Genomic DNA, 27,081 nt, shown 5'->3' on the forward strand with positions numbered 1-27,081 from the left:
AACAGTGCATAGCAATCCATTTTATGTCAATGTGAGTGTAGAATATCATTTTATGACCAACTAGAAGTTGTACTCTGAAAAATATCACTGAGGAGATTCCTGAAGAATGTATTTTTTTTTTCTTATTTAGTCTCTGAGGAGACAGCAAAATACAGATGCCCTGTGGAAAGAGGAGGCAAGTTTGAGTTATGTCTGTGTCACAACTTTTCTCTTTCTTTAATTGTAAAATCTATATAATAGCTAATTCATTTGTACCTCCATGCAACTAAATACAGAAAGATGCATCGCTTATGGCAAAATTGTGTGCCCCTCATTAAAAATGAATATGTCAATAGTTTTCTTTTTCCCCAAAATTTTAAAGTATGTAGAAACATACACAGAGATCTGAGTAAAAAATATGTCACTAGCGTCTCTATGTGAGGTTGTCCATTAAGTGAAAAAACACCGCTAATGATCACAGCAGATAACTTTAATATAAAAATCATATAATAACATATCATTTTATGCGGTTCCATATTAAAGTAGTAACAATGACTACTGTGGCATACCTTAGTTTAATTATATTTCATAAGAAAAAAAAACATTCAGGGACACCTATGTGGCTCAGTTGATTAAGTGTCCCTTGATTTTGGCTCAGGCTGTGATCTCAGGGTCATGAGATCAAGTCCTGTGGAGACTGTGACAAGCTCCACACACTCACTCTGTCCCACCTCTCTCTCAAAAGAGAGTGAGAGAGAGAGAGAGGGAGGGAGACAGGAAGAGAGAGAGAGAGTAAAATCCTCCTAGAATTGAAATTTGATTTTGTCTATTGAAATCCTAGCATTGAAATTTGGTTTTGTCTTTTGAAATCCTCCCTATCTATTCATAAAAATGCTTGATCTTCTCCAATTTTTTCTAAGGTAGATTTCAAATATTCTTCAGCATCTTATTTAATTTTATGGTGTTTGGGCCTATAAAAAGTTGTAAATAAAGCTAACACTATGGAAAATACTTAAGATATAAAATTTGATAGCAATTCCATTCATTATTACTTATGGTTCATAATTCATATTTACATTTCCATCAGTTAGTATTCATTATTTATATGTCCATACAATTTTTCTTCATTCATGTTAATGCACTTGGCTGAAAATTCATTATTTGTGGAAATGCTGAGGGGGTCTGTGCAAGTAAAAAGGAAAGAGGTTTCTGTCTCCTAGAAATCTGTCTTAATTACCATGTATATTAGCTGTCATTGATATGTAATTTAAGATAATGAATAAATCATATTGCATGAAAATAGAATTCTAACATCTATCCCTATTTAAATTTACTGACCACATTGACACTTAAAACAGAGCTACAAAGTATCCTTTTACCAACTTCTCTTATTCTACAGTTGCCAATGCTTTCAGTCCACTCTTAAGACATTATACCAGGTGCCTAATGTATAAAAAGGAAATTACTCATGAAATGAATAACTATCTAGTACCTCCTATTGCCATAGGCTTAGAATATCGCTAAGGACAAGAAAGCCAAAGGCTCTGCTCTGATAAACTTATATTCTGAAGGAAATAGTTTGCAAATAAGTAAGCGTATAAATAAATACTTGCAGATAATGATGGGTAGTGTGAAGAAAATAAACAAGGGTAGGGAGATAGAATGATCAGGGAAGATTTCATTGAGAAGGTGACATCAAAGCATAGTCAAGATTGATATGCAAAGGAAGCATGGCAGCCTAAACAAAAATGTTACAACAGAGAGGAGAAGTAGGAGGCACACAGACCCAGCAACCGACTTTCACTTTCTTGTTTGAGGACCAACATGGAAGGTGGCTATGTGACTGAATGGAAGGAGCTTCAGAGAGAGACTTGGAGATAATTTTAGAGAAATAGACAGGATGGGGTCACTTACAGCTCCATGGGCCATGAGTAAGAGGACCACAGATATGATTCTGAGTGCACTGGGAGTTCCAGCAGTGTTCTGAGTAGCCAAGTGAACTGGTCTGAGCTTGTCTTATGTACGTGCCATGGATCCCAGTCTTAAAACAGACTTAGACTCTATCTAGGAATATAGAATATATATATTCATATATATATATATATGAAAAGGCAAATCTGTGGGAATTTCTGTTTGTGTCTCTGGAATTCAGGGAGTGTGGAAGCACAGATTTGGGAAAACGTGAAAGGAGAGAAAGTAAGACCTGAACTGAGCTTTAAAGATTGAGTAGTATTTAGGTGTATGGAAATAGAGTTGGTCCAGAGGAAAAGGTAGACAGTTTCTGTTTAAGCACATTACAGTTTACCCCACTAGTGGAAGTTTAAAGTAGAAAGAGCAAAAAGCAGCTTGACTAAAGCTCAGGAAAAAAAATAATAAAAACTGTTTATAGATGTGAGAATGGTTGAAATATCTGAAAGAAATTTGAGCAAGAAGCATAGAGGATTAATCTTATCCAAAAATTATATATATATACATATATATATACATATATATATGTATATATATGTGTATATATATGTATATGTATATGTATATACGTATACATATACGTATACGTATATACATATACGTATACGTATACGTATATACATATACGTATACGTATACGTATACGTATACGTATATATATATATCATGGATTAATTCATTATGGTACCATGATTAATTCATTATGGTACCATAATTTTTTAAAAGACAGAAGAAGGAAAAGTAATATATGTAACTTCTGGAAAATGACTTGGTTCATCAAGTACAGTCACATTCCCATATCTGATTTGATTTTTAACACGTTGGAAACTTCTTCAGTAGATATCCTGAAAAATAACAAAAAGTTTCTTTTGATTGTCGTTATTTATTGCCCTTTAGAAATTTAACCAACTATATTAAAGAAATTGCCCATTATTATTCCCTGAGAGGATTCTTGGCCTTTAATATTATACTGCATTTCTTGGGGCTCCTGAGTGACTCAGTCGGTTAGGCATCAGAGTCTTGGTTTTGCCTCAGATCATGATCTCACAGTTCCTGGAATGGAACTCCATGTAGGGCTTTTGTGCTGACAGCAGGAGGGGCCTGTTTGGGATTCTGTCTCTCCTGCTCACTGCCCCTCCCTTGCTTGTGAGCTCTCTCTCTTTATCTCTCTCTCTCAAAATAAATAAATCAACTTTAGAAAAAAATATTTTAAAAAATAATGCATTTGTTATTTACACATATTTTTACATATTTACTGTAGAAGTACAGTTAACTGAAATTGAAGAGTTGTAATAACCCTCAAACTATGGAGCTATATTCATAGAAACCTATAACTCTAAGTTCTGGACAGGCCAAAAAGCTCAAGGTGTCAACACAACCATAGGAGTGAAACAGACAATATGCCCAAGTCTCTCTTCATTGATGTAAATTACAGTCCATGGGGAACAATCATCAAGATTGGGTAGTAATATTAATTTAAATATTAAAATATTAAGTATTAAAGCAAATGAGTCACTTCCATAGATGTAATACTAATGTCCAATAAAATAATTTTGTGGACATTGTATGTTGTTCACTTTGCATTAATTATATGTAGCCATAATCATGAAACGGACATTTCTCTATCAGGAATTTTCCGAAGTATCTTGTCATTAACCACTTGTAATGTTTTTATACTTCCATCTAAAACCAAAGATAGTCCCCTTTTGACCTATATAATTTGTAGCCAGCAAATCAATTTTCATAGTGTTTTTGAAATAGTGATACTAAGTCTTGGCCACCTGCTATGTTTGTGAAGTGACTTCTGGTTGTAAACAACCAGTATTTATAGGCTGTGGTGATGATGATGAATTGATTGAAATATGACTAGAATTCCCAAGATACCAGGTATATGGATGTTTAATTGACCTACCAAACTTAGTTTCTTTGGAACTATTATGTTCTGTAAGTTAAGATTTTGGATATTTTACATAAAAGAGTAAAACTTGAATTCAAATTGAAAATTTGTTTTGGAGTTGAGTTATAATTTTTCAGATATATCATAAGATTTTTAATTTGTATTGCCTCAGAACTACATTAATGCATTTTTGTATAGATGGTTTTGCAATATCTACTCTATGCCAGGCACTAGGTAACTATTGAGAATACAATGATGAATAACAACAACAACAACAACAAAATGTATTGGCCCTGCCCTCAAGGAGCATACAGTCTTACAGACTAGTTGTAGAAATTACGGTAATTAAATAGTCACTTAAGTAAGTTCAAAATTAAAATTATGGTGAGGTTAAGGAGTAAAGATACATGGTGGGTAAAAGTGGGCAGTAGGAACAAGTGTCATGGAGTCCACATTCTAAGAGTTAGTCTGGTTTATATGTGCTGTATTTTTCAAAAAAAAATTTTTTTTTGCCATGATTGATGACTGTGACTGGGATACTAAGTGAGTTTGACCTAAGCTTCAGAGATTTAGTGTATAGTCTTAGGAATCGGCTCTCAAAGCCAGAGGACAGCTGGGAAAAATCTGTCCGGCTTTCTCAGATTCGTGTATTCTTTATTCCCATACAATCATATGTTTCATATTTACTAAGAGGAGGCATTTTGCTTGAAACTTGGGAGGGAAACATTCAAATTCTAGCTGAAATGTAAACCATTAATTTTGAATAACCCGGGAAAAGGATTTCTACTTTTTTTTTCAATTTTGCATTATAATAGCAGCTCAACTAATGCATATATAATTTTCTTTCCCTTTTGCTTGTCATGCATTGCCAACATGGACTTCTACAAAGGCTCAGGTTGGTGTTGCAATCTGTTTTGATCTTTACTGTTTTCATTTAGTGAAAAGAAGCTTTGATGTTTTCCTTCACAAATCAGCTTTTTTTCTCTTTGTAAATCCTGATCAAAACATTGTTCACACATGAAAGAAAAAAACTCTTCCCGTAGGAGAGTCAGTTGCCTATATGTCTCTCTTAAATGTATACCTTTACATCAGCAAAACAACTATTTCAGAAACCCAGAAAATTGATTGATATCGGCTTAAATTTGTCATGCCTGGCTTGTTTTATGATATGAAGAAAATAATGCCCTAAGATTTTAGAATCAGCGGAGTATATCAGGCTCTGAAAAGGTTTCTGATACTAACTCTGCTCTCTATTACTTCCAGAGTGTATTAGATGACATTGTACTGGATTTCTCTATCCCCACACTTAACATTGAGAGTTCCATGCACAGCATCCAGCAGATTTTAGGGTCACCAAATTTTTAGCAAATAGCATTCAGAATATTGTTTTCTCTCTTTCTCAATCTCCCCTCTTGTTTTTTTAAAGGAATTAATCTTTTTTCAGGTTTACATCGGTATGTCCTATAAATCTCTAGTTCCTTTATAGTTTTAATAAATCCACATGCTATTTCTGTCCATCCCAATTTTGTTTGAAATATTGTTGGTCAGATAATGAAAACATCAGTAAAGTTTTCAGAGGCTAACTGTATAGTAGACTGGAGTGATATTTATGATGCATTATCTGCCAGGAGCTAAGTACAGCTAAAGTGAGTTTGTCAGTCACAGAAGAATCCAGAGTTTTTTCATGTGCAAAGTTTTACAAGGACTATCAATGAAACATAATATGGCTAGGTAGTTTGGGTCCTGTGCACTGGGGATGGTACAAAATGTACAACTCCAGTCCTACCCAATCTTCTGTTAACTGGGGTTAGATAGCTGACTTTCAAATCCAAAGAACTTTGCAACGTGATACCTTCTGTTATGTCTAAGCTTCATCTAAATGCTCAAGTTGTTTTTTTCTGGTCAAATATATATAAAATCATGGCATGACATTAGTAGGGTTGTCTCCCATTTCATGCTCTGGGCATACACTAACATCTTACGAAGAGGACGCATTTGCTAAAATTAAAGATTCATTTCATCTTCTCATATTTAACTCCAAGATTGCTATAATGATTTGTAAAGATAAGTTCTTAGAGTCCTATAGAAACTTTTTCTCTGAGTAAAAATAACGACTTTTTGCTAACAGGGCCATATACCATACTGCATGGCACATGCAACTTGGTGTATTGTTTTAGCTCACTGACCCCCAAATGGATTTTGTTGGCATAAAGTCGTTTCCTTTTTGTAGATTGAAGATGGTATACATCCTTCTTTAGTTCATGACATATTTATTCCTGAATAACCAATCCTTTATCTTATTGATTAGTGTATTTCACTTTTATTTAACTTTATACCAAAAAAGGCACTCATTTGAAGACTTCCCCCAAAACATGTTCATAAAATTTCAATATAAAAAACTAGAAGATTAGAAGTTTAATGTAGATTATAACATAGAGAATATGTTCCAGAATGGACTGAGATGTAAAGAAAGGGTAAGCAAATATAACTTTGCAGGCAGTAAGATCTGGTCACGACTCCTCAGCTCTACCATAGTAGTACAAAAGCAGCCATAGACAAGACACATATGAATAAGCATAGCTGTGACTCAGTAAAATTTAACGAAATAGGCTGGGGTGCCTGGGTGGCTCAGTCAGTTAAGTATCAGAGTTGGGCTCAGGTCATGATCTCACTGTTCGCCACATTGGGCTCTCTGCTGTCAGCTTGGAGCCTGCTTCAGATCCTCTGTGCCCCTCTCTGTCTCTCTGCCCCTTCCCCCACATGTGCACACTCTCAAAAATCAGCACAAAAAATATTGTAAAAAAAATAATACAAGAATTAGGCAATGTCAGTGAAAATAGTAGAGAAAAGATCTCCAAAAATCCTCTTCTGCATAAAAGCAACAAGAACACTGGCAAAAATTGTCCAAATAACATTTCTCAGGACTCTGTCCATTAATCAAAAGCTGCAGCAATATGGGAAGCATTTATTCAAGAAAAGTAGGTGAATCTCAGAACAGAAGTACTTATTACATTTTAACTTGTCTTATGTCCATGTTCACAACACCAGCTCCATAATGTCCTTGAAAGAAGCTGCCCACAATCGTGGTGTAATAATAATAATAATCAGCCTGGTATCTACTGAGAGGGCTGAGCAAGGTTGCAGCTCCTTCAGAGTTCTGTTCTTTAAAGAATTGCCTTTATTTAACTGTCTGGTGGCTCCCTGGAAGTACCCACTCATAAGGCTTTTTTTTATTTCACCTGACTCAACTGACCTAGTGTGAAGAAGCTTGGGGAAATTACTTCAAAATAATCAGAAGTAATTGTTTAACTTGCAGCTACCTGAGACAGTAGCTAACCATTGGGGCAAGCAACAGAATAACAAAAAGCTTAAAAGGAAAAGCTAGGGAATAAAAAACATGTCCATAGGAGTTTTGAAAAACTCTGACATATTGCTGGGAGTTAAAACACCTTGGACACGCAGATAACTATGGAAAGCCATAACAGGACTCTCTCACCTGGGGCTAACCATGAGACTCCGTGCAAGCAGAAAAATGAACACAAAGAGCTGTAAATTGCTGACGGAACAGTTAAAAGTGTGCCCCAACACACAGGCCCTCAGCAAAGACTGGAGACATTTTGGTCCTAGGGATTAAAGGGAATCTTTGTCAGATCATTACACGAAGACATCATTAGGCATAACAAACTCAGACTTCACAGAATTAGTTTAAAAAAGTCAATAAACAGGGGCGCCTGGGTGGCTCAGTTGGTTAAGCAACTGACTCTTGAATTTGGCTCAGGTCTTGATTTCAATGTTTGTGGGATCAAGCCCCGCATTGGGTTCTGTGCTGACGGCACGGAGCCTGCTTGGGATTCTCTCTACTTCTCTGTACCTCCTTGACTAGCGCTCTCTCTCTTTCTCTCTCTTCCTCCCACCCCAATATTTTTTAAAAAGTCAAAAACAACAAAAAATAGCAACAATAGCAAACACTAGAGAGAGGGAAGAAGTTGGTCTCCAGAGTTGCCACATTATATTAAGTGTCTAATTTTTCAACAACAACAAAAAGAAGAGCTATGTGAAAAAGTAAAAATAAAGTATGGTCCATACACAGAAAAATTAATTAAAAATGGACAAAAGCCCAAAATATAAGGGCTAAACTATTACCCTCTTAAAAGAAAATATCAGTATAAATCTTTGTGACCTGGGATTAGACCATGAATATCTGAAGCTCAAGCTAAGACAGGGAAGAAGTGGTAAACTGGATTTCATCAAAAGTAAAAGCTTTTTGTAATTCAAGGTACATCATCACAAAAAGTTCAAAGACAGTCCACAAAATGAGACAAAATATTTGCAAATCATCTATCTGATGAGAATCTAGTATCCAGGAAATATAAGGATATCTAACAACTCAGCAATAAGAAGACAACCCAATTAATCAGTGGGAAAAGGTCTTGAGTACACATTTTTCCAAATAAGGTATACAAATGTCCAATAAACACATGAAAAGATGTGCAGATGCTAAACATCATTAGTCATTAGGGGAACACCAATCAAAACCACAATGTGGTATCACTTCACAGCCACTAAGATATCTATAATCAAAATCAAAAAGATAGACAGTAATTATTGAACGTAGAGTAATCATAACCCTTGTACATTCCTGATGGAAATGTAAAATGTTGCACTTTGGAAAACTCTTTGGTAGTTAAAAGGTAAATGTAAACAGTTTCCACATGACCCAGCAATTCCATTTACTCCTAGGTATACAGCCAAGAGAATTGAAAACGTAAATCCATGTAAAACCTTGTATACCAATGTTCATAGCATGATTATTCATAACCAAAAGATGAAAACAACCCAAATGTCCCTCAGCTATCCAAACCTGGATAAACAGACTTGGTTTATCCATACAGTTGAATGTTACTCAGGCATAAATAATAATGAAGTATTTATTCATGCTACAACATGGATGAACTTCGAAAATATTATGCTAAGTGAAAGTAACCAGACACAAAAGGCTACATGCTGTATGTATATGAAGCGTCAAAAATAGGCAAAAAAAAGGAGGCAAAAAGTAGATTAGGCTTTGGTTGTTGTTTGTCAGGGGCAGGGGGTAGGAGAAAATGGGTAGTGACTAATGGGTATAAGGTATCTTTTCAGGATGATGAAGATACTATGAAATTAGAAGTAATGATGATTTCACAGCTTTACAAATACATTTAAAAAAACTGAATTATACACTTTAAAATAGTGAATACTGAAGTGCCTGGGTGGCTCATCTGGTTGAGCATATGACTTTGGCTCAGGTCATGATCTCACCATTTGTGAGTCCAAGCCCCACATCAGGCTCCCTGCTATTAGCCCAGCTCCTGCTTCAGATCTTCTGTCCCCCTTTCTTTGCCCCTCTTCCACTTGAGTTCTCTCTCTTATTCTCTCTCTCTCTCTCTCTCTCTGTCTCTCCCCCCCCCCAAAATAAATATTTTATATTTTTTAAGTTTTTATTTATTTTTGAGACAGAGACAGAGCATGAGCAGGGGAGGGGCAGAGAGAGAGGGAGACACAGAATCCGAAGCAGGCTCCAGGCTCTGAGCTGTCAGCACAGAGCCCAATGCGGGGCTCGAACTCATGGACTGTGAGATCATGACCTGAGCCGAAGTTGGCCGCTCAACCGACTGAGCCACCCAGGCACCCCCCAAAATAAATATTTTTAAATTAAATAAAGGAGAAACCTACATATTTTATGATATGTAGGTTATATCTCATTTTTTAAAAACAGTGGCAGGCCATTTTTGGCCGCAGGCCCATAGTTTACCAACATGCAAAAGAAAAGGATTTGTGTCATCTTTATCTAATGTTTAAGAAGATTCTGGGTCTTATGTAGTAGAGCATCAGTAGTATCCAATGAATTCATGTGTGAGTGAATGAGTAAGTATAAGAAATCTAGCTTCAACTGTTAAAAGATCTATAACTCCTGTTATCTACAAACACATATCTTTAATGAAGAATAATTCTTATTATATTCATTCTATTTTCATGTTATTCCTCATCAATGCTTTATACTCTACTTTGTAAGTGATCACTAAACTGTTAGTAGTTTTTCATTAAGTCTTGCAACATGGGGCACTTTATATGTCTCAGCTATAAAAAGACTACCTTTTTAGGAGGAATCATTTCATGCTCAATAGAAAATGTCAAAAACTGATGTGACTATGGAATTGTAAATACTCCTTGTATCTTTATCAGAAATAATAGTGCTTTTTTTGGAATGACTGAAGTTGTTTTGCTGGCTTAGCTGTCACTGTACATCTCTTTTTCTCAGCAATGTATTAGGTGCTGTGGAGGATGAGGAAGCATAAATCTTCAAGGCATTTGTCTCTTGCATTCTGTCATCTCTCCCAGGTTTTGAGCTTGTAATGTTGGAAACTATTCAAAAGTTTATTAGGTTAATGTACGTGGAAATGCAGGTGTGTTTTCAATGAAGTGATGTAGTTGAAATAGATGATCGTATAGATTACTTCCAGCTTCAAAGTTCTTTAGTCCGTGTTTCAGTGCTAATCTTACTCTAAACAGGTATTACTTACTAAAGCGAACTCTCTCAAACTTTCTAAAGCTCATATACCATTATTGTTCTTTTGAAAGTAAATATTAAAGTCAGCAGATGACTTTAGACCCCGAGAGGCCTTTAAGTGAGCTACCAGGAAATCAATGCCAGAAGCTGATACAAAACCCCTTTGTTACAGCTTCCTTCTTGGCTCACTAGACCACAGATAATTTTTCATGCAGTATAAAGGATCATTTCATGACTGAAATGAAACCACCCCAGAAGAGGACCCCATTATTAACTTAATAGGTTCCCACCAAAGAATCCAATAATGGAGAACTGGAATCCACTACAAGTAAAGCAGCTGATGCTGCCCATCCCCCCAATTGCTCTACACTTGACATTTAATCAGTTCAGAGAAGTGTGATTCCTGGTAAGGAAGAATATTTTAACAAGACCCCACTCCACAAATGAGATGTCAGCTCAGATCTAGAACTATAGGTCCCATACTTCCTACAGCTTGATTAAGTTCCATATGAATTTATTATGAGTCTATCAAGAGCCTGCACGTGTCAGATGCTATGTGCAACATAAGAGATGTGCAAGGTATCACCTCCATCTTCTGAGAGATCCAGTGGTCACAATGAACCTGGCTCCCTCATGCCATCAGGCTCTGCTTTTAGCCAAGAATGGTGAAAACTGACTACCTTGAGTATTACTTGTATGTTTCTTAATTCAAGGCATCCATAATTGGGATAGGCAAATGTGGTAGTACTGTCTGTCTAATAAATAGCATCTATATTTAGAGATCAGAAATTAGAGAATTTTAAAATCCTACAAACCTAAAAACATATTAGACTCTGAATTTATTTGTAGATCTACTTCCAAATCATGGGACCAGAGTACAATTATAAGCAGTTAGATTTGAGTTATTAATGCATAATATTAAAATTCTTGTAAAAGTAATTATAAAGAGCAAAACTTTTAGCTTCAGGTGATGCCAACATCATGGTTTGGTCTAGGTGTATGCTTTTCAGGAAGCACGCCCAGGGAAATATTTCTGCACTCATTCATTCATATTGATGCCAGTATACATCTATTAAGCACACAGTATAAACTAGGGACACACAATAGCTTTATGCCCTATTTATTTATTTTGGTGGGGTGGGGAGGGTTGTTTGCACAAAATAGGATTTCTGGAATTCTTAGTACAGACCCCAGAAAGGCTGTTGTTAGACGCACACACACACACACACACGTATTTATGTTTCAACTGTTTGTCCAGGTCAAATTTGTAGAGACGTGCCCATGTTATGTAAATGGGTTAACTGATCTTTCTATAACACATTTTAAGACCTTCATTGTCAGGTTTTTCAAATAACTTTGTGTTCTGCAAGTACCCAGGAATAAGTTAGTTATTTGTGTTGTATATAGCAATATGCTTGTTAGACGTGATTTCTATCTCACAATCAGCTGTCTTTCTTTTGGTCAAAATAAGGTTTACTAAAACAGGGGCTAGGTACAGGTTTGCCTTAAAATACCATTTTCCTGCAGAATCATCTTGTTTTTATTTTGTGAAGAACCAGAAAGGTCTGCCTTAGTCTTGTCCCTTCCTCACTGACTCTGAGGAAGAATGTTTGCAACATGATATTCTTTATTCCATAAAGTAGCAGCTTCCAATTAGTCCCTAATAAGAGTCTCCAACTGATGAAACTAGGGTGGAAATCAGAGGCAAGATCCCAATTTATCACAATGTAAGTGAATGGCAGGGATTCCATTAACCAATCAATCTTGCTCTCTTTTCCACAAAGGTCAGGCTGTGCTGTCCTGGGTTATAAAACATCATGTGTGGCTCTATGTTTCACTTAACTTTGTCCCAGATACATCAGGTTTGTTATGGGAGGACTCACATGAAGAGTTCATATTTTAAAAAGCTGTTTTATGCTGTGACTGGCCTTGTTTCATAGCAGAGAAAACTGTTAGAGCACAATGCAGTCTGAGAACTGCTGCTTTATATGTTTATGTACAGAAAGATCACTCTGTGTCTATAACACAAAACATTTTTGTGCAAAGGTCTCTTTAGAGATATTTTGTAATTATTATCTTTGGCTCAACCTATAAGGAATTAACAATTGTGTCTGGTTTTTGTTTAATGAAAAGATACTGTGATCCCCTCCTCTCCTCCTGTCTGTTATAACAGGATCATTTAGAAATTAGCCAAATTAGGAATGGATTTTGTAGTCGGCAATTCTTACATTGTTCCTTCTTTTTAAATTGGTTCTACTAAACAGAAAAAAAAATGGCCATTTTTTTTTAAGTTTTTATTTAAATTTTTGATGGCTCCTTTTTTTCTTTGACTTCCTGATTAACTTTGAAATAGTGCTATATGAGAACTCTTATACATTTCAGAGCAGGAAAGGTTTATTTGTGGTAATGATTAAAAGGCGATAGCCTGGTGGGTTTAGAGCTCTCCTTGCCTGTGAAACACCAATTATGAGGCTTTCCTTTTGGTCGTGAAGCCGGAAGCCAGTTTCGTGCTAGCCTACTGTGAGTATTGGTAAGTTCTGAGCAAACCTTGCAAAGACCACATTGCTTTTCAGGTCATACACGGCTTCTGATTTATGCCACCTAAGCCAACTTAAGACGAAATAAGATGGTAAATATGTCATGAAAAGTTTTCTTGGCAAATACCCAAGAGTTTCTTCTGCTCTGCTCATTAGTAATACTCCCTGGAATTTAGGGCTCTTGGGAAGCTGATGCCTTGTCTTTTTCTTCACGGTTCTGTTGGTGAAAAAGAGGAAGTTTTCTTTTATCTGTCCTTAGGTTCTAGAATACACTAATCTTAAATGATTTCAAAAAGTAGCACTGATGTTTGAGTTGTCTCTTTCATTTTCAGTTCCAAATCCTGGTATCTCTTCTACCACATTGAGTTGGAAGCTTTGTGGAGATAGCAGTTAAGAGGATCATTATTCCCAAACTGTAGCCTCCTACTGGGACTGCTGCCATTTCCGCCTTGCTCAGAGCTCTCCTGTACTTTCATCTCTGTCCTGTTTGAGATGACTTATGTTCCCCAAACTTTATTTGGAATCTATCTCTTGATATAAATCTCAGAAATTTTAGTGACTCCCCTTATCTACAAATAAAATTCTATCTCATCACATTTTCCCATTTACTTACCTCAGCTAGCTTTAATCTCCAGGCTTCATCTCATGTGTACTGGGGCCCTTGTGTACTGTTTATGAGAATTATGTTTAGACTGTGGTTCATTTGCTTGACTGGCAAACCTCTCATCCAGAGAAGTTCCTATTAGATTATCCTAACTAGGGCTATTCTTCTTTATGCATTTGTATTTGAGAGTCTAGCCACACAAACACAGGATTTCTCTGCCTAAGGGGTGTGCAACTTAGATTACACTGCTTCTCTATATAATTACATTTTTTATCATCCAAATTCTATTGATTTCCTGAGCATGTTTTCATAGGCTTCTTGTATTTATTGGGTGAACAAACAGTTGCATGTATTCCAGAGTATAGGGATAGCATGATGTTCTCAACTACTGAGAATAAGTGGGAACTATATTAGACTCTGTCCCAGCAAAGGCCATTAAGGAAAGTAAAGGCTTTGGCCAAAACTTTCACTTGTGTTTGACACTTAGAGAATGAGTTGCAAGCCTCAGAACAAACCCTTCTCCTCCGTTTTTTGATGAACCCAAAACAGTACCATATACCTTTCACATAGAGATACCCTTAGGACATGTGTTTTGAAGAACTGAGATCTGTTCATCTCTCTTTATGCCTCTAACTTGTAAAACGTATGTTACCCGCCAGAAGGCAAGGGTTTCCATTTCAGACTCTTCTATTAAAACAGAGAAAGAAAGCTGTCTTTTCTCTCCTGATTTTTTGTGGTCATATTCTGTGACCCAGGTAAGTGATAACTCACTCACTCACTTTCTCTGTCTTTCCATTCATCCATCTATCCATCTATTTATCTAATATTTGCACCAGACTCCTGGACAGTATCTCATATACAGTAAGGGCAGAAGTGTTCTTTTCTGTAGTCAGGTTTCCATGGTGCAATCAAACTCCCTTTAAAACACAAACCTCTTGCAAAAATTTTGTTATAAATTTTTATTGTGTAAGAATACTTAACATAGGCCCACCCTCAATACATTTTTAAGTATGTAATACAGTATTTGTAATCCATAACCACAGTGTTGTAGGCTGGTCTCTAGAATTTATTCATCTTGCATAACTTAAATTTTATACCTATTGAATAACATCTCCCCATTTCTCTCGCCCCAGCCTCTGACAACCACCATTCTATTCTTTGCTTCAAAGAGTTTGACTATTTGAGATACCTCATATAAGTGGACTCATGTAGTATTTGTCCTTCTGTAATTGGCTTATTTCACATAATGCTCTCAAGGTTCATTCATAACCTCATTTCTGAAGAGCTATTGGTTCAACTCTTCCAGAGTTTTCTGGAAGTCTCAGTGATAATTGGGATGGGGTTGTTCTTGTTTTGTTTTGTTACTTCAGCTTGACTGGTAACTGCAATCTGTTCTATGAAAATCCAATGGGCCACCGTGACAGTAGACTCTGGCATGCTATGAGCAGTCTACAAAATATCATCTGATTTTTTGTCATAACACAGCATGGCAGTGGTTGGCATCTCTCAGGGTATTGGAAAAGTCACTCTAACCCTGGATTGAGTTTCCCTCTTTTATTCTATTTTTTATGATTGTTTACATAGTGGTAAAGTACAGAGTGTGGGCCTTATAGTTCAACTTGCCCCGAGTTGTCTATGTCAATATGTTACCTCAGTTCTGTAACACATATCAGGCACAGAGAGAATCTGGTCAGTGCTCACTCGCGCACGTGTGTGTGTGTTAGTGCTTTACTATAGAATATCATACACTTTATAGGATTTGCACAATAATCATTTTTTTTGATTGTCTATTACCATGCAGTTTACTTTAAGACCATGGTTTACTTTCATAGTCACTTAAATGACACACAGTAAGAAATGAAAATCTGCTATCAGGAAAATATAGTATTAATGAAGAAAAAAAAGCTAAGGCATTGCTTCTTGTTTGCCATTATAAATAAACTACATTAGCACAGATAACTGAGCTTTAATCATGGCCTTTTACGTGAGGGCCTGGTGGCTCCCCAGTATTAAATACCCTCTGTAAAGTTCAGGTTGTGTGTGACACCCTTGAAAGAGGCAGAAATATGGAGAAGGGGAAGAAGTAAATGCATGGCCTGGGGCCCTACTTAGTCTCCATACCCATCCCTACCTCCACCCCCACTTTGGGGAGGAAAAGAGGACCATGTGGATGACAGAGCTGGTTAAGCTGTGCGTGGATATTCATCTTGATTCTGATGGCATTATGCTTAAGAGATCATCAGTGATATTCAGACCGGAGGTAATGGGTTAAGTGCTAATAGAACATTAGAAAAGGAAAAGGAAAAAAAAATCTGGGGTTTAGAACTTCTCAGTAAAAAATATTCTTCAATATTCACTTTAGAAAAAGGCTATTCTGTACAACATACCTTGTCTCAAAATAGAAATAGTAAGGTGATTTCAAGGCATAGCCTCATTGTTAGTCCATTTCTTCTCTTCATTGTATGTAAAGGCAGTAGTTCCCAGAGCTTTTGATATAAGGATCTTTCACTTTTAGCCAACCTGGATTGAGAAACTTTCTAATGAGGAACTTCAAATTTAGCGGTACTTTCAAGTTAAATTAAAACTTCATTAATCACAGCATTGCCTACATTCCTTTGAGGAGCGGTGATAACAGTATGTCTGAGATTATATTATTCATTGAGACTATAGACAAGGTTTGGTATGGGAATGCACTTATGGGCCCCTCGGTACAATGCTACAGTTCTCAGGGTCTGCACATCCAGCTCAGAAAGCGCTGTTTTTAGGAGATGAGGAATGTAGCCACCACTTTTACTGTTCTAATCAAATACCCATTGGCTTTAAAGTTCAACAGTTTGTCTACAAATTTTGCAGATAAAACTCAGTCAGCATTATTAGGTTTGTGTTTAGATTTTCCAGTGTGAAAACTGAAAAGAAAACATATAATGCATATTTAAAACCAATGGTGAATCTCACAAACCAGGCATGGGGATAAGCTCAGGGCATTCTCAGGAAATCTTTTCAAACACTGTGTAGCTGAAGAAGCTAGTGTGAGAAAATGTCCTGGAAGAGGAAAACAGCCAAGGTCTCATACTTGAACATCAAGGCTGGAACTGACAGTTGCCCACTTCACAAGTATGGATCGCTGTACTGCGGATTTCCAGAAAAACCTGACTCCAAATGCTGCCCTCTTGAGCAACACATTGGACAAGTGATGAACGTAATGTTTTTCCCAGACACCAATTTAAAAGCATTTGTGGATTTTTTAAATCCCCCATTCACATCAAGAATTGCAACCACGTAAAAGACATAGTCCCTGCTCTTGCTTTAAACATGGAAGTTGGTTTTCAGAGATACTTTTTGGTTTTTCGAAATTATGAAAAGAGACCCCATACATGAAGCCTTGAAATGACTTGCTTGTGCAGTATTTTTTTATATGAAGTAATAGCCATAATCTACTATATAGATATCTTTGTAATTCTGTTCTTGGTTTTCCCTTCTTAGGATTTATAAATATTAGCATTATCTTCCTCATTGGAAAGATATCCTCAGAGCATGGTGATATGCCCGAAACAAGTTAAACAGGCAAAACCCAGCACTTTTTTCGAATCACCAATCTCAGCTTGAGGACCAGCCTAGTCATTCATCAGCCATAAATGGCTCAGAATCTTCAAATTTTATTTATTTTTACATGGAAATAGGGATTCTACTAATGTGTAACTTAAATGATCATGATGGTTGAGACCTGAGACATAAAATGTCATATAGAAGCTATAAAGTTATATGCAACCTTATGTGGTGTCACTGATAACCTGGGACCAGTGATGCTGTAAAACGTGGGTGCAGTTGCATTAGGACTGAACTTTAGCACTGCATGTATTACATTATGCACAGACAGGTATAAATTCATGATTAACAAAAATGGAAGCAAAAGTTTATTTACATAAATGTGATATTTTTCAGTCATTCAGATATTCCTAATGGAGGAGTACCTAATTTAGTTGTAGACTGAAGAAGAAAAAGGGCAGATTTTGGTTAAGCTGAGGGAGGCTGTAGCATGGAGGACCCTTCTGAAGGGAAACAGTGGAAACTGGAGGCTGAAAGAGAGGAAACAGGCAAGTAGAGAAGGGCTGGGGAGAAGTTCTTTGAATTAAGAGATGAGGGTCTTAGCCCTGAAGGAAATTTGTACATCTTATGTTAAAAGCTCACAACATTTGAGGCAGAAAGGAACCCATAGTGCTTTATTGGTCTCACCACTCTGAGAAGACCACTTCCTCTCACACTCCAGTGGTACAGACCTGGCTCTGATTTGCAGGAATTTCTGCTCCTAGATGGGGTTTTGAACCGATGTCAAGTTCTACTGATTAATCTCAGTCCCCAGCATGGAAGTCTACAGCCTGAAGACTTTTACTGGGCGTTGTTGACTGGCAGCTTCCCTGGAGCAAAGGGTTATTACCACAGAAAATTGGAAGTCATAAATTTTCCTTTCTTTGTTTTTGTTTTGATTGTGGTTATTGTTTGTTTGCTTTATTTGAGTCCTTAAGCCCTAGGACTCTGATAATTAATAATGACATCCGCTGAGCACCACTGAGTCCCTGCTTCCAAGTGTAGGCCAGGGAAGTCAGTTTATAGTTGGAGACTGGTATCACAAAACAGTACTTAGTTAAACTGATCAGTTACAATGAGTGGAGATGTATTTAATAAATATTAAAAGACCGACTCAATGAGTAAGTTTATGATATGACTCCAGAACTAGCAAAATTATAAAAACACAATTCCCCATTGAAGAAGTAATAAATAAGACTCATTACTAGGAGAATCAAATGTTGCCTCTCAGAGGATTTAGATTTTTCAGTGGCATTTTTAGCATCTATAGCCCTATTAAACCCTATTATTTTCTTCCTAATTTGTGCCATTTAGGAATGATTTTCATTTAACTTTCCCATGGCTCATTTCTCTCCTTCAGAACATTTCCATATGATTCCCTGATAAAGCCCATGCTTTAACACATTTCCATTATGAAACTGTAATAAGCACCAACGAAACAGCAATATGAAATGGCCAGAACATAAAGGACTGACAGGAGAAGAAATTGGCCAGCTGGGTAGTTAATTTTTATTCTGGAATGCCTACTGCACTTTTTGCCGCTTCTGGTTGTTTTAACCCTCTCAATAAGATTCCTTGCCTGATGGACAAGGACTGTAAGGAGACAATTCTCAAAATTCTTTTTTATGTTTATTTTACTATGGGGGGGGCGGGGAGAGCACACGTGAGTGCATGTGCATGAGCGGGGGAGGGGTAGAGAGCGAGAGGGAGACACAGAATCTGAAACAGACCCCAGGCACTGAGCTGTCAGTACAGAGCCTGATGTGGGGCTTGAACTTGGGAATGGCGAAATCATGACCTGAGCCAAAGTCAGACACTTAACCAACTGAGCCACCCAGGCACCCCTATTCTCACAATTCTTAAAGGACATGGTTTTTCCCCATAACAAAATCATCAAGCGGTACCTTTTAATGACACAGTGATTGTTCTTCACGCCAGCCCATAATGGAAAGGAGAGGTTTTTATTTTTGTTCCTCCTTATTGTCCTTTGGGCTTTGCAAAATACCCCTTACGTGTTCTGTTTAGTGGGCCTGTGTTCTCTGGAGAATTACATGAGGGCCAATTAGCAACTGGGCTCCCTTAAAAAATTAGTTTCAATTCAACAATTACTTGTTGAACACCACTCTCTTCTCCATGTCTTGTGAAAAACAGGCATATGGAAACTTAGTTCCTGACTGCCTAAAACTCAAAATTTTCTTTAAGTAGCCACGTAAACAAATGCTGATTATACAGGTTTGACTTTGGTTAGGACCAGAAGCATCAGGTATGAAAAGTACAAATTGTGTTTCTCTGAGCTTATTCTCTCCATATTATTTGAAGTAAAAAGTAGACTTATTATATAAAGTAAAAAGTACACATTAAGACCAAGGTGAGAAAACGAGTTAAAGTGGTGTGAGAAATAGGAAACATTTAGAGAGTCAGATGATGACTTTATTGAATGTGCACGTTCCCCCAGCAACACACAATGAGGTTCTAACCTCCAGCATTGTCCCGGCTGTGTACATGTGCATCCTGACGTTATAATCTGGCTACAGGTCTACTGAAAACTGAGACAGCCAGTGAGTACCAAAGATATGCCAACTAGGGGTCATGGGAAAAGCCTTGCGGAAGCGATGGGGTTTACTTGGGCTTTGAAGGAAGGGTAGGGATTTATCAGCTAGAAGTAACAGTATGAGCAATATTAAAATAGCATACACATCTGAGGGGGAAGAAAAACAAGTAAATCCACGTGACTGGAGAATCTTTAAGAGTTGCTTTTTTATATACCATTGGCCAAGAGGATGGGTCAACATCTTCCTACCTAAATATGCTCCCTATCTTCCAACAGCTTTTCATTGAGGTTGGTTACTCTGCTACAGGTGTAGATTGCAGAGCATAAAGAGTAAAAACAGTAAACCAATATATGACCAGACATTAAAATGTGTATATCAGAGGAATATGAAACTAAACAGGTTTTCTTTCTCCCCACCCCCCCCCCATCTGTCTTTGGGGTTTCCATAGGAGGGAAGGTAGTCTAAGCTCTGCCTAGTACTGATAGCTTTAGAAATATAGGCCCCTTTCAACATATTCCATCCATTTGCTTTCACATTCATACATGAGGTATGGGAAAACACTTTTTTAATTAATATTTTCATCTACCCCATTTGTACCAAGTTGGTTTGGCAGGCTTTCATGCATTTCATATGAAAGCCAAAGAGCTTTACTTAAATGGTCTGGTACCTATTGAAAAGTTTATAGAACAAGCCCATAAATTCAGTGCAATCTTTATTTCTTGGTATAGTTGAGTTGACTAAACCCTCAGCTGTCATCAGCTCACTTTCCAGGTGTCTGCTCGGTTGGGTTCCTGTCTTTTCATTTTTGTCGATTTTTCTCTTACATCTACCATGCTAGAAGTTTTTCAGGCAGACTTTTCTCCCTTACAAGTTATTACCTCCTTATTCTAATGTAGATTCTGCTTCCAAACCTTTCATTCCATTCTTGGCAGCCTTCGCAGCATGAAATGTGATTCTTTTATTACTTAATTCCTTACTTTCCTACACCCATTTCCACTTCTATTTCCCCATCTCCTTTCATTTTGCCCTCACATATTTTTCACTTTGTGGTTTTCCTTTTCCTTGTGTGCTCTAGGTGAGAGAGCCAAATAGAACCCCACGGTTAAAAATAGTTTCTGACATTATTTGTGATTCCTAAGATGTAGTCTCACAAATAACCTTTTCTCATTTGATTTCCATCTAACATGCTGACGGTGCTCCAATCTTGTTTTCTGATTATCCCATTACACAGTGCTTTCCCTCACATTTAGTGGAAACTTGCAAGGAACAGTTCTGTTTGGGTAGCATTGCCTAGTCATCATTTATGATTTTGTGGAATTAGAAAGGCAGTAGGAGAAAAGAACTCAGGCCTAAATTTTTATTTAAAAGGAAAAGCATTAATTAAGTATTTTGGTAATAGGTTGAATCACTCTTCATCAGCGTGCTATATTAGAGCCCTCTCTGTGATCTAGAGTAACCTATCACGCAATGAAACATTTTCTTACCAAGGGAGAGTGCTGTGCTCTATATTGACTAATGCATTTTAAATTCAGTCTTAAATAGGCAAACTCAATTGACTACCCATTGGGATACAATTGTAGGGGGCAAAAATCATCACAAACAAATGCATAGGAAGTAACCTAAGAATTCATTTACTGTAATCATTGTTTTTACCATAAAAGTGTAAATATTCACAGTCAGTAATCAATCATGCACAACCTTTAATAGTCTAGCAGTGTTTGTCTTGTGTGTGTGTGTGTGTGTGTGTGTGTGTGTGTGTGTGTGTGTGTCTGAGTGTTATAGCTATGCTCTGAAAACATCCTACAAATAGATGAATTCATATGAAGCCACAATACCCAGGAGGCTAAATGATTGCCTGTTAGCATTGATCATTTGGGGGCATAAAAAGAAATTTCCGGTGCAAATAACACCACTTTTCTTATGCATTCTAAGGACCTCTTATATTCAAGAGTAAATTTTCCTTACGTATATTTGTTTCAATTGACATCTTAAAGTACATCTGAGAATACAATACGCCAAATAATTGAGAGCTGGACCGTCTAATAGATGCTGTGTGAGGTCTTCAAGGAAATGAAATGGTAATGGAATTCTTATTCTCAGTGGTAGGAAATGACTGTCCTTTGTTCTCTTCTGTGAAGGCATGCCATCAAATCTTAGTTGATTTCGCCTGTATGTTTCTTTAGGCAAGTCAGTAATTTCAGAGAAGCCAAATACATCTCACTTTTTGGGAGTGTAATTTGGCTGTTTTAACCAGAGTATAGTTCTTGGGTTATGTTCATCCGGCATTATTAAAAGATAGGCTGTTTTCATATACCTTGGGTAGTTCCACATAATTTTTTTTTCCTTTCCTATTCTTGCTTGGCAGGTCCATGAGGCAGTCCCATGCTACAGTGAATGCAATCAGTATTCCTGGGTTGTAGAACACTGGTCTCCATGCAAAATCCACAATGAGCTGAGATCTCTGCGCTGCGGAGGAGGAACACAATCTAGGAAAATCAGGTGTGTAGAGATGGAGACACTTGGGAAATGGGCCTGTGGAACTTACACATTTTTATAAAAGAACAGTGTTGCTTATCCAAGTACTCTCTGATTTTTACACCGCATACTCTGGCTTTCGCTCATCATCAAGTATCTGTGGAAGCATATGTGCCCTAACTGCCATGTGTACAGTGGGATTTCCTCTGCAGTTCAGTCACAGTCCTTATCGTTTCCTACAAATGACTTAGGTGGGAAAGCTAATTGCATGGAGCAGGCTGGCATCCCTTCACTGACTCATAATCAGCTATAAGTAAGTCTTAACAGTTACGGAGATTTTAAAAACAGGAGATTTTGGCTGTGATTTTGCTCTATGGGTAGTATAGTTGATGGACATGATCTTAATTTTGAATGTCAATGCATTGAAAAGCTCAATTTAAACCCTCCCTATTACCCTGGAAACTAAAGTCTGAGAATATTTATAAACAGTAGCAATGAATTTTAATACAAAGAAAGCACACCTCTGAAAGAACTTAGTGAATTCTGGGTTATTTACAGAGCGGTCTTCTTTAATGTTTTTGTCTTGTAAATACAGCAGTGATAAGCAAAGGAAAACACTTGGTCTGAATTTGTCAAAATGGCCTATTCAAAAACAATTTGGAAAGAAAGAATTTCTTTACCAACTGAGGATTAAATGTTAGAGACTGAACAAGCAAAAACTAAAATATTAATGATAAACAATGGTTAGTATGTGAATTCAAGAAGAAAATAGAGTTTAGCCAATTATTGAATCGCATGAGTATAGGGTATCATTTTGTGAGATTTAGGAAGCTCCATGTCAAACGGACAGTGCCCAAAGCCTGTAACTCCCTATTGAGTTCACTGTTGGATTGACGTCAGTTGCCAAGGCAGAGCCTGCTTATATGTGTTGATTGTTACTGAACATCAGTGAACCTACTTTATTCCATAAGTCAGTATGCACCCACATCCACCATTTCTGTGACTTAGTCCCAATGTTGCAAAACCACTGATAAGCATGTTGGAAGAAATAGCTGTTAGTGAAACTTTGATGTGCTCCTCCTCATCAACCTAAGTGAATGGCTAGTAGAGAAATTGTCTTTTTGTCACTTTGTTCAGTCCCCTTTCCTCTTGGGACTGGTGTGCTCAGGTTGTCGCAGACTTTTTTCTCTTCAAAATCTGTATCTCCTGTGTCTTGTTCTCTTGGTTTTGAGAAATGACTGATCAATCTAGCTTATCAAGGAACAAGCAGCTGAGCTGTGGTACCTCCACTCTCATCCCAGACAGGCCTCTTACCAGTACTAAAGCAAAATCTCAGGAGAGAAAGGAAAGCTTTAAGAGAATAAATCACTATCAACAGAACTGTGGCAGGCTGACTGAGGAAAAACATACTTAAACAAGAAGGCCTTTAACTTCTCAGCTCAACATATAGAGCTTGATATAATAAAAGTAACACAGCTACTGAATATCACTCTGATATGGGCTAAATTGCATTCCTCCAAAATTTATGTATGTCCAAACCTTGAGAACCTCAAAGTGTGGCTATATTTGGAGACGGCCTCTTTAAAGAGGTAATTAACGTTAAATGAGGTCACTGGGATGGGCCCTAATCCAATCTGACCCATGTCCTCATAGAAAGAGGAGATTAGGACACAGACACAAAGGGAAGACCATGTAAAGCCACAGGGAGAAGACAGCCATCTGCCATCTACAAACCAACAAGAGGGGTCTCAGAAGAAACCACCCTGCCAGCACCTTAATCTCAGACTTGGAGCCTCTAGAACTGTGTGAAAATAATTTTCTGTTGCTTAAGGCACCTAGTCTGTGATATTTTGTTGCAAATTTTGTTCTGGCAAATTTTGTCATGCTTTATGTGTATAATATTAATTATGGGAAGCAGATTTTCCAGGTGTGTTGCATTCCAAACCACTACTGACCTTAATAAGATGCTGTTAGAATGAATAAAATAGCTTATCCTTTCTCTTTCTTGAAACCTCTAATCTGGAGGACATCTTCACGGTTCATCTTGGGTTGCAATCTTCAATTAATTCAAAAAATATTCTGTGTGTCAGGCAGTCTAGGCACTGGGGATAAAATGAACGAAATTTTCTATCCTCAAATAACTTGTAGCAGTAGGAAAAAAAATAAACACATAAACATAATGGAATGTCTTTACTATGAAATGCCAAGAAAAAAAATTGGATTGGAATGAGTGGGGATACTGTTTTGGAGAGGTTCCTCAGCAAAATATTGAAGCAGTGATCTGAATAAGATGAGAGATCTGCATGAATATAAAGATCTATAGAAAGAAATCCCAGGGAGAAGGAGTGTCCAAAGCCAGAAACCTTTTTTGGCTTGTTATAACAAGATGAATAGCAAGGTGTTCCATATGGCTGGCGTCACTACTCAAATGACACAGCCTTCTAAAACAATGTCAAAGAATTTTTTTTCCAACTGTTTGAAGCTATGAAATGTTTGAGACAGAGGAAATTACATAGTCTTATTTGCATTTGAAAGGACCTTGTCGGATGTAGTGTAGAGAAGGTATTTTGGAGTACATAAGTAGAAGCTGGGATGAAGTTTTCAGGGACACTGATGGTTAGCTTGGGCTTGGTAATAATGAAGATGGTAAGCAGGTCACATTGGACTATTCTCGGAAAGTACAGACCACAGGATTTATTTATAAAGTGATGGTAGAATGTGGAAGAAAGAAAAGCATCAAAGATGATGGCTAGGTTTTAGTGCCTGAACAATCATAGGAATGATGGTGCCATTTGTTGAGATGAGGAATATTAGAAGCGAGTTTCAGAGAGAAAATCAAAAGCTAGCTTTTGAACACATTAAATTTGAGATGATTTTAGCCATCTTACTGCGACAGTACCGTTTTGGAGTTCAGAGAGAGACAGTGGTATAAATTTGTGCATCAACAGCTTATACATTTGGTATATATTGATAAGAAAAGACATAAGAAATGGAGACCTGGGGAAATCCAATATTCATGATGACAACAAGGAGAAAACTATACAAAGGCACTGAAAAAGAATATCTGGAAAAGGAGGAAAACCATGAAAATGGGAAGATAGAGGGTTTTTCAAGAAAACAAAATAATCAGTTGTTTCAAATGGTTGTCAGAAATTTACTAAGATGAGAATTGATGAGTTTGGCCATGTGGATTCTGTTAATGATGCTGATAAAAGGTTTATCTGGATTAGTAATAAACATATGATTAAATTCAGCAGGTGGTTATGGAAGAAGTGGGGGGGAAGCATGTGGAGAAAGCAAATATAGACTAGCTTTAAAACAGTTTTGCCATGAGTTTTGAGGAGAAATGAGGTGACAATTGAAGGGACATATGGCAAAGAAATTGATGATGCAGAATATGTATCTGCAGGGGTATTTTAATTTTGGAACATCTTCAATATCAGTCTTTTTAAGTCATTACTCTTGGGCTTGTCAGAACCACCAGAAAAGTCTCTTTGTAAATCATGCGTGAAATAGATAATCCTAGCAGCCAGTGTTTTGGGAACCTAATGAAAGAAAGCTGTTGATGTGGTAGACAGAATGGTGGCCCCCTAAAGATGTCACATTTTGATCACTGAAATCTGTGAATATGTTAACTTACATAGGAAAAGGGACTTTGCAGAGATGATGTTAGGATTAAAAAGGGAAGATATTCCTGGATTGTCTGGGCGGGGACAATTTATTCACAAGGGTTCTTAAAAGTGGGAAAGGAAATATGCGAGAAAGGGAAATGTAACTACAGATGTAAGGCAGAGAGAGATGCAAGTCTGCTGGCTTTGAAGATGGAGAAAGGGGCCATGCCCAAGGAATGTGGGTGCCCCTAGAACCTTTAAAAAGATAAGGCAGTGGTTTCTCCTCTAGAGCATCCAGAAAGGACTCCAGCTTTGCCAAAGCAATGATGTTAGCCTAGTATGATCCATGTTGTATTTCTATACGATAGAATTGTAAGATAATAAATCTGCATTGTTAAAACTTCTAGGTTTGTGGTCATTTTTTTCAGTGTGTTAACTCATACTTAAACACTTATTTTTCAGTATGATACTCCCATCCTTAAGTGAGGCATGCATGTTCTAGCCCAAAGATTCTTTTTGTGACCCCTCCAGATAATAAACCTTCAGTTACCTGCAAGGGGAGTAGAGAGGCCATCAACTATCCTTGTGGACTGGAAGTAGGAGGGAGTCTGAGGGCCCAGGTACTTCTTAAACACATGATCAGTAAATCTTCCAGGTTTTCAGCCTCACCTTCAGCCATATTTCCAGAGGTACTTGGTGCCACAAGTTCCTGAAATTTTTATGTGTTCTGGGGTGTAAATGGAGTTACTTCCTTTGTTTTTCCTTGAAGTCTTAGTATTCAGCTTTCTTGGTATGTATGCTAAGTTAGTTACCACTAGTTCATCTATTTTCTATTTGTTGCTTTTGTCCTTTTCCCATGTTCTTTGTCCTTGTAGGGAAATGCCTTGGGTTTTTGGGTTTTCTTTGTTTGTGGGCTTTTTGTGGATTTTGTAACAAATTCTTTTACTATTGTTTTTCTGGCATATTGGGAGTGAACAAAGGCTAATGCAAACACTGAATTGGATGCCACTGACCAGAAGTCTGATCTCTTCTTTCTCAGTGAAATAAATAATAAAAGAACATCAGCTGAGAGCATGCAGGCAAGAAGGAAAGCAATTTCCAACTTTTAAGTTTGTCCGGAGTAAGACACATAAGATATTTTGTGGTCTTTACTTCCACTATTGACTCTTACCACAAAAGAAATTAAAGTTCATAGATGACTCTATACAGTGCCTCCCTATATTAAAAGGCATTACTTACATCTTCTCTCTCCTATTCTACATTAACCTCCTTTATACAATATATAGTCTTTCATTACTTAGCACCTCACAAAGCTTATTTTGTTGT

The 27,081-nt window shown here is 37.2% G+C and overlaps 1 protein-coding gene across 1 annotated transcript in view; it reads left to right on the forward strand.

Annotated features, from left to right (window-relative positions):
* The window catches only part of THSD7B (thrombospondin type 1 domain containing 7B), a 746,473-nt gene that overhangs the window by 622,306 nt on the left and 97,086 nt on the right, over window positions 1-27,081 (forward strand). The window contains exon 15 of the mRNA XM_042948618.1: window positions 22,035-22,168. Coding sequence (XP_042804552.1) covers window positions 22,035-22,168 — 134 coding nt within the window. The remainder of the gene's footprint in view (window positions 1-22,034; window positions 22,169-27,081) is intronic.

This window comes from Panthera leo, chromosome C1, assembly GCF_018350215.1.
Source record: "Panthera leo isolate Ple1 chromosome C1, P.leo_Ple1_pat1.1, whole genome shotgun sequence".
Taxonomy (NCBI): Eukaryota; Metazoa; Chordata; class Mammalia; order Carnivora; family Felidae; genus Panthera; species Panthera leo.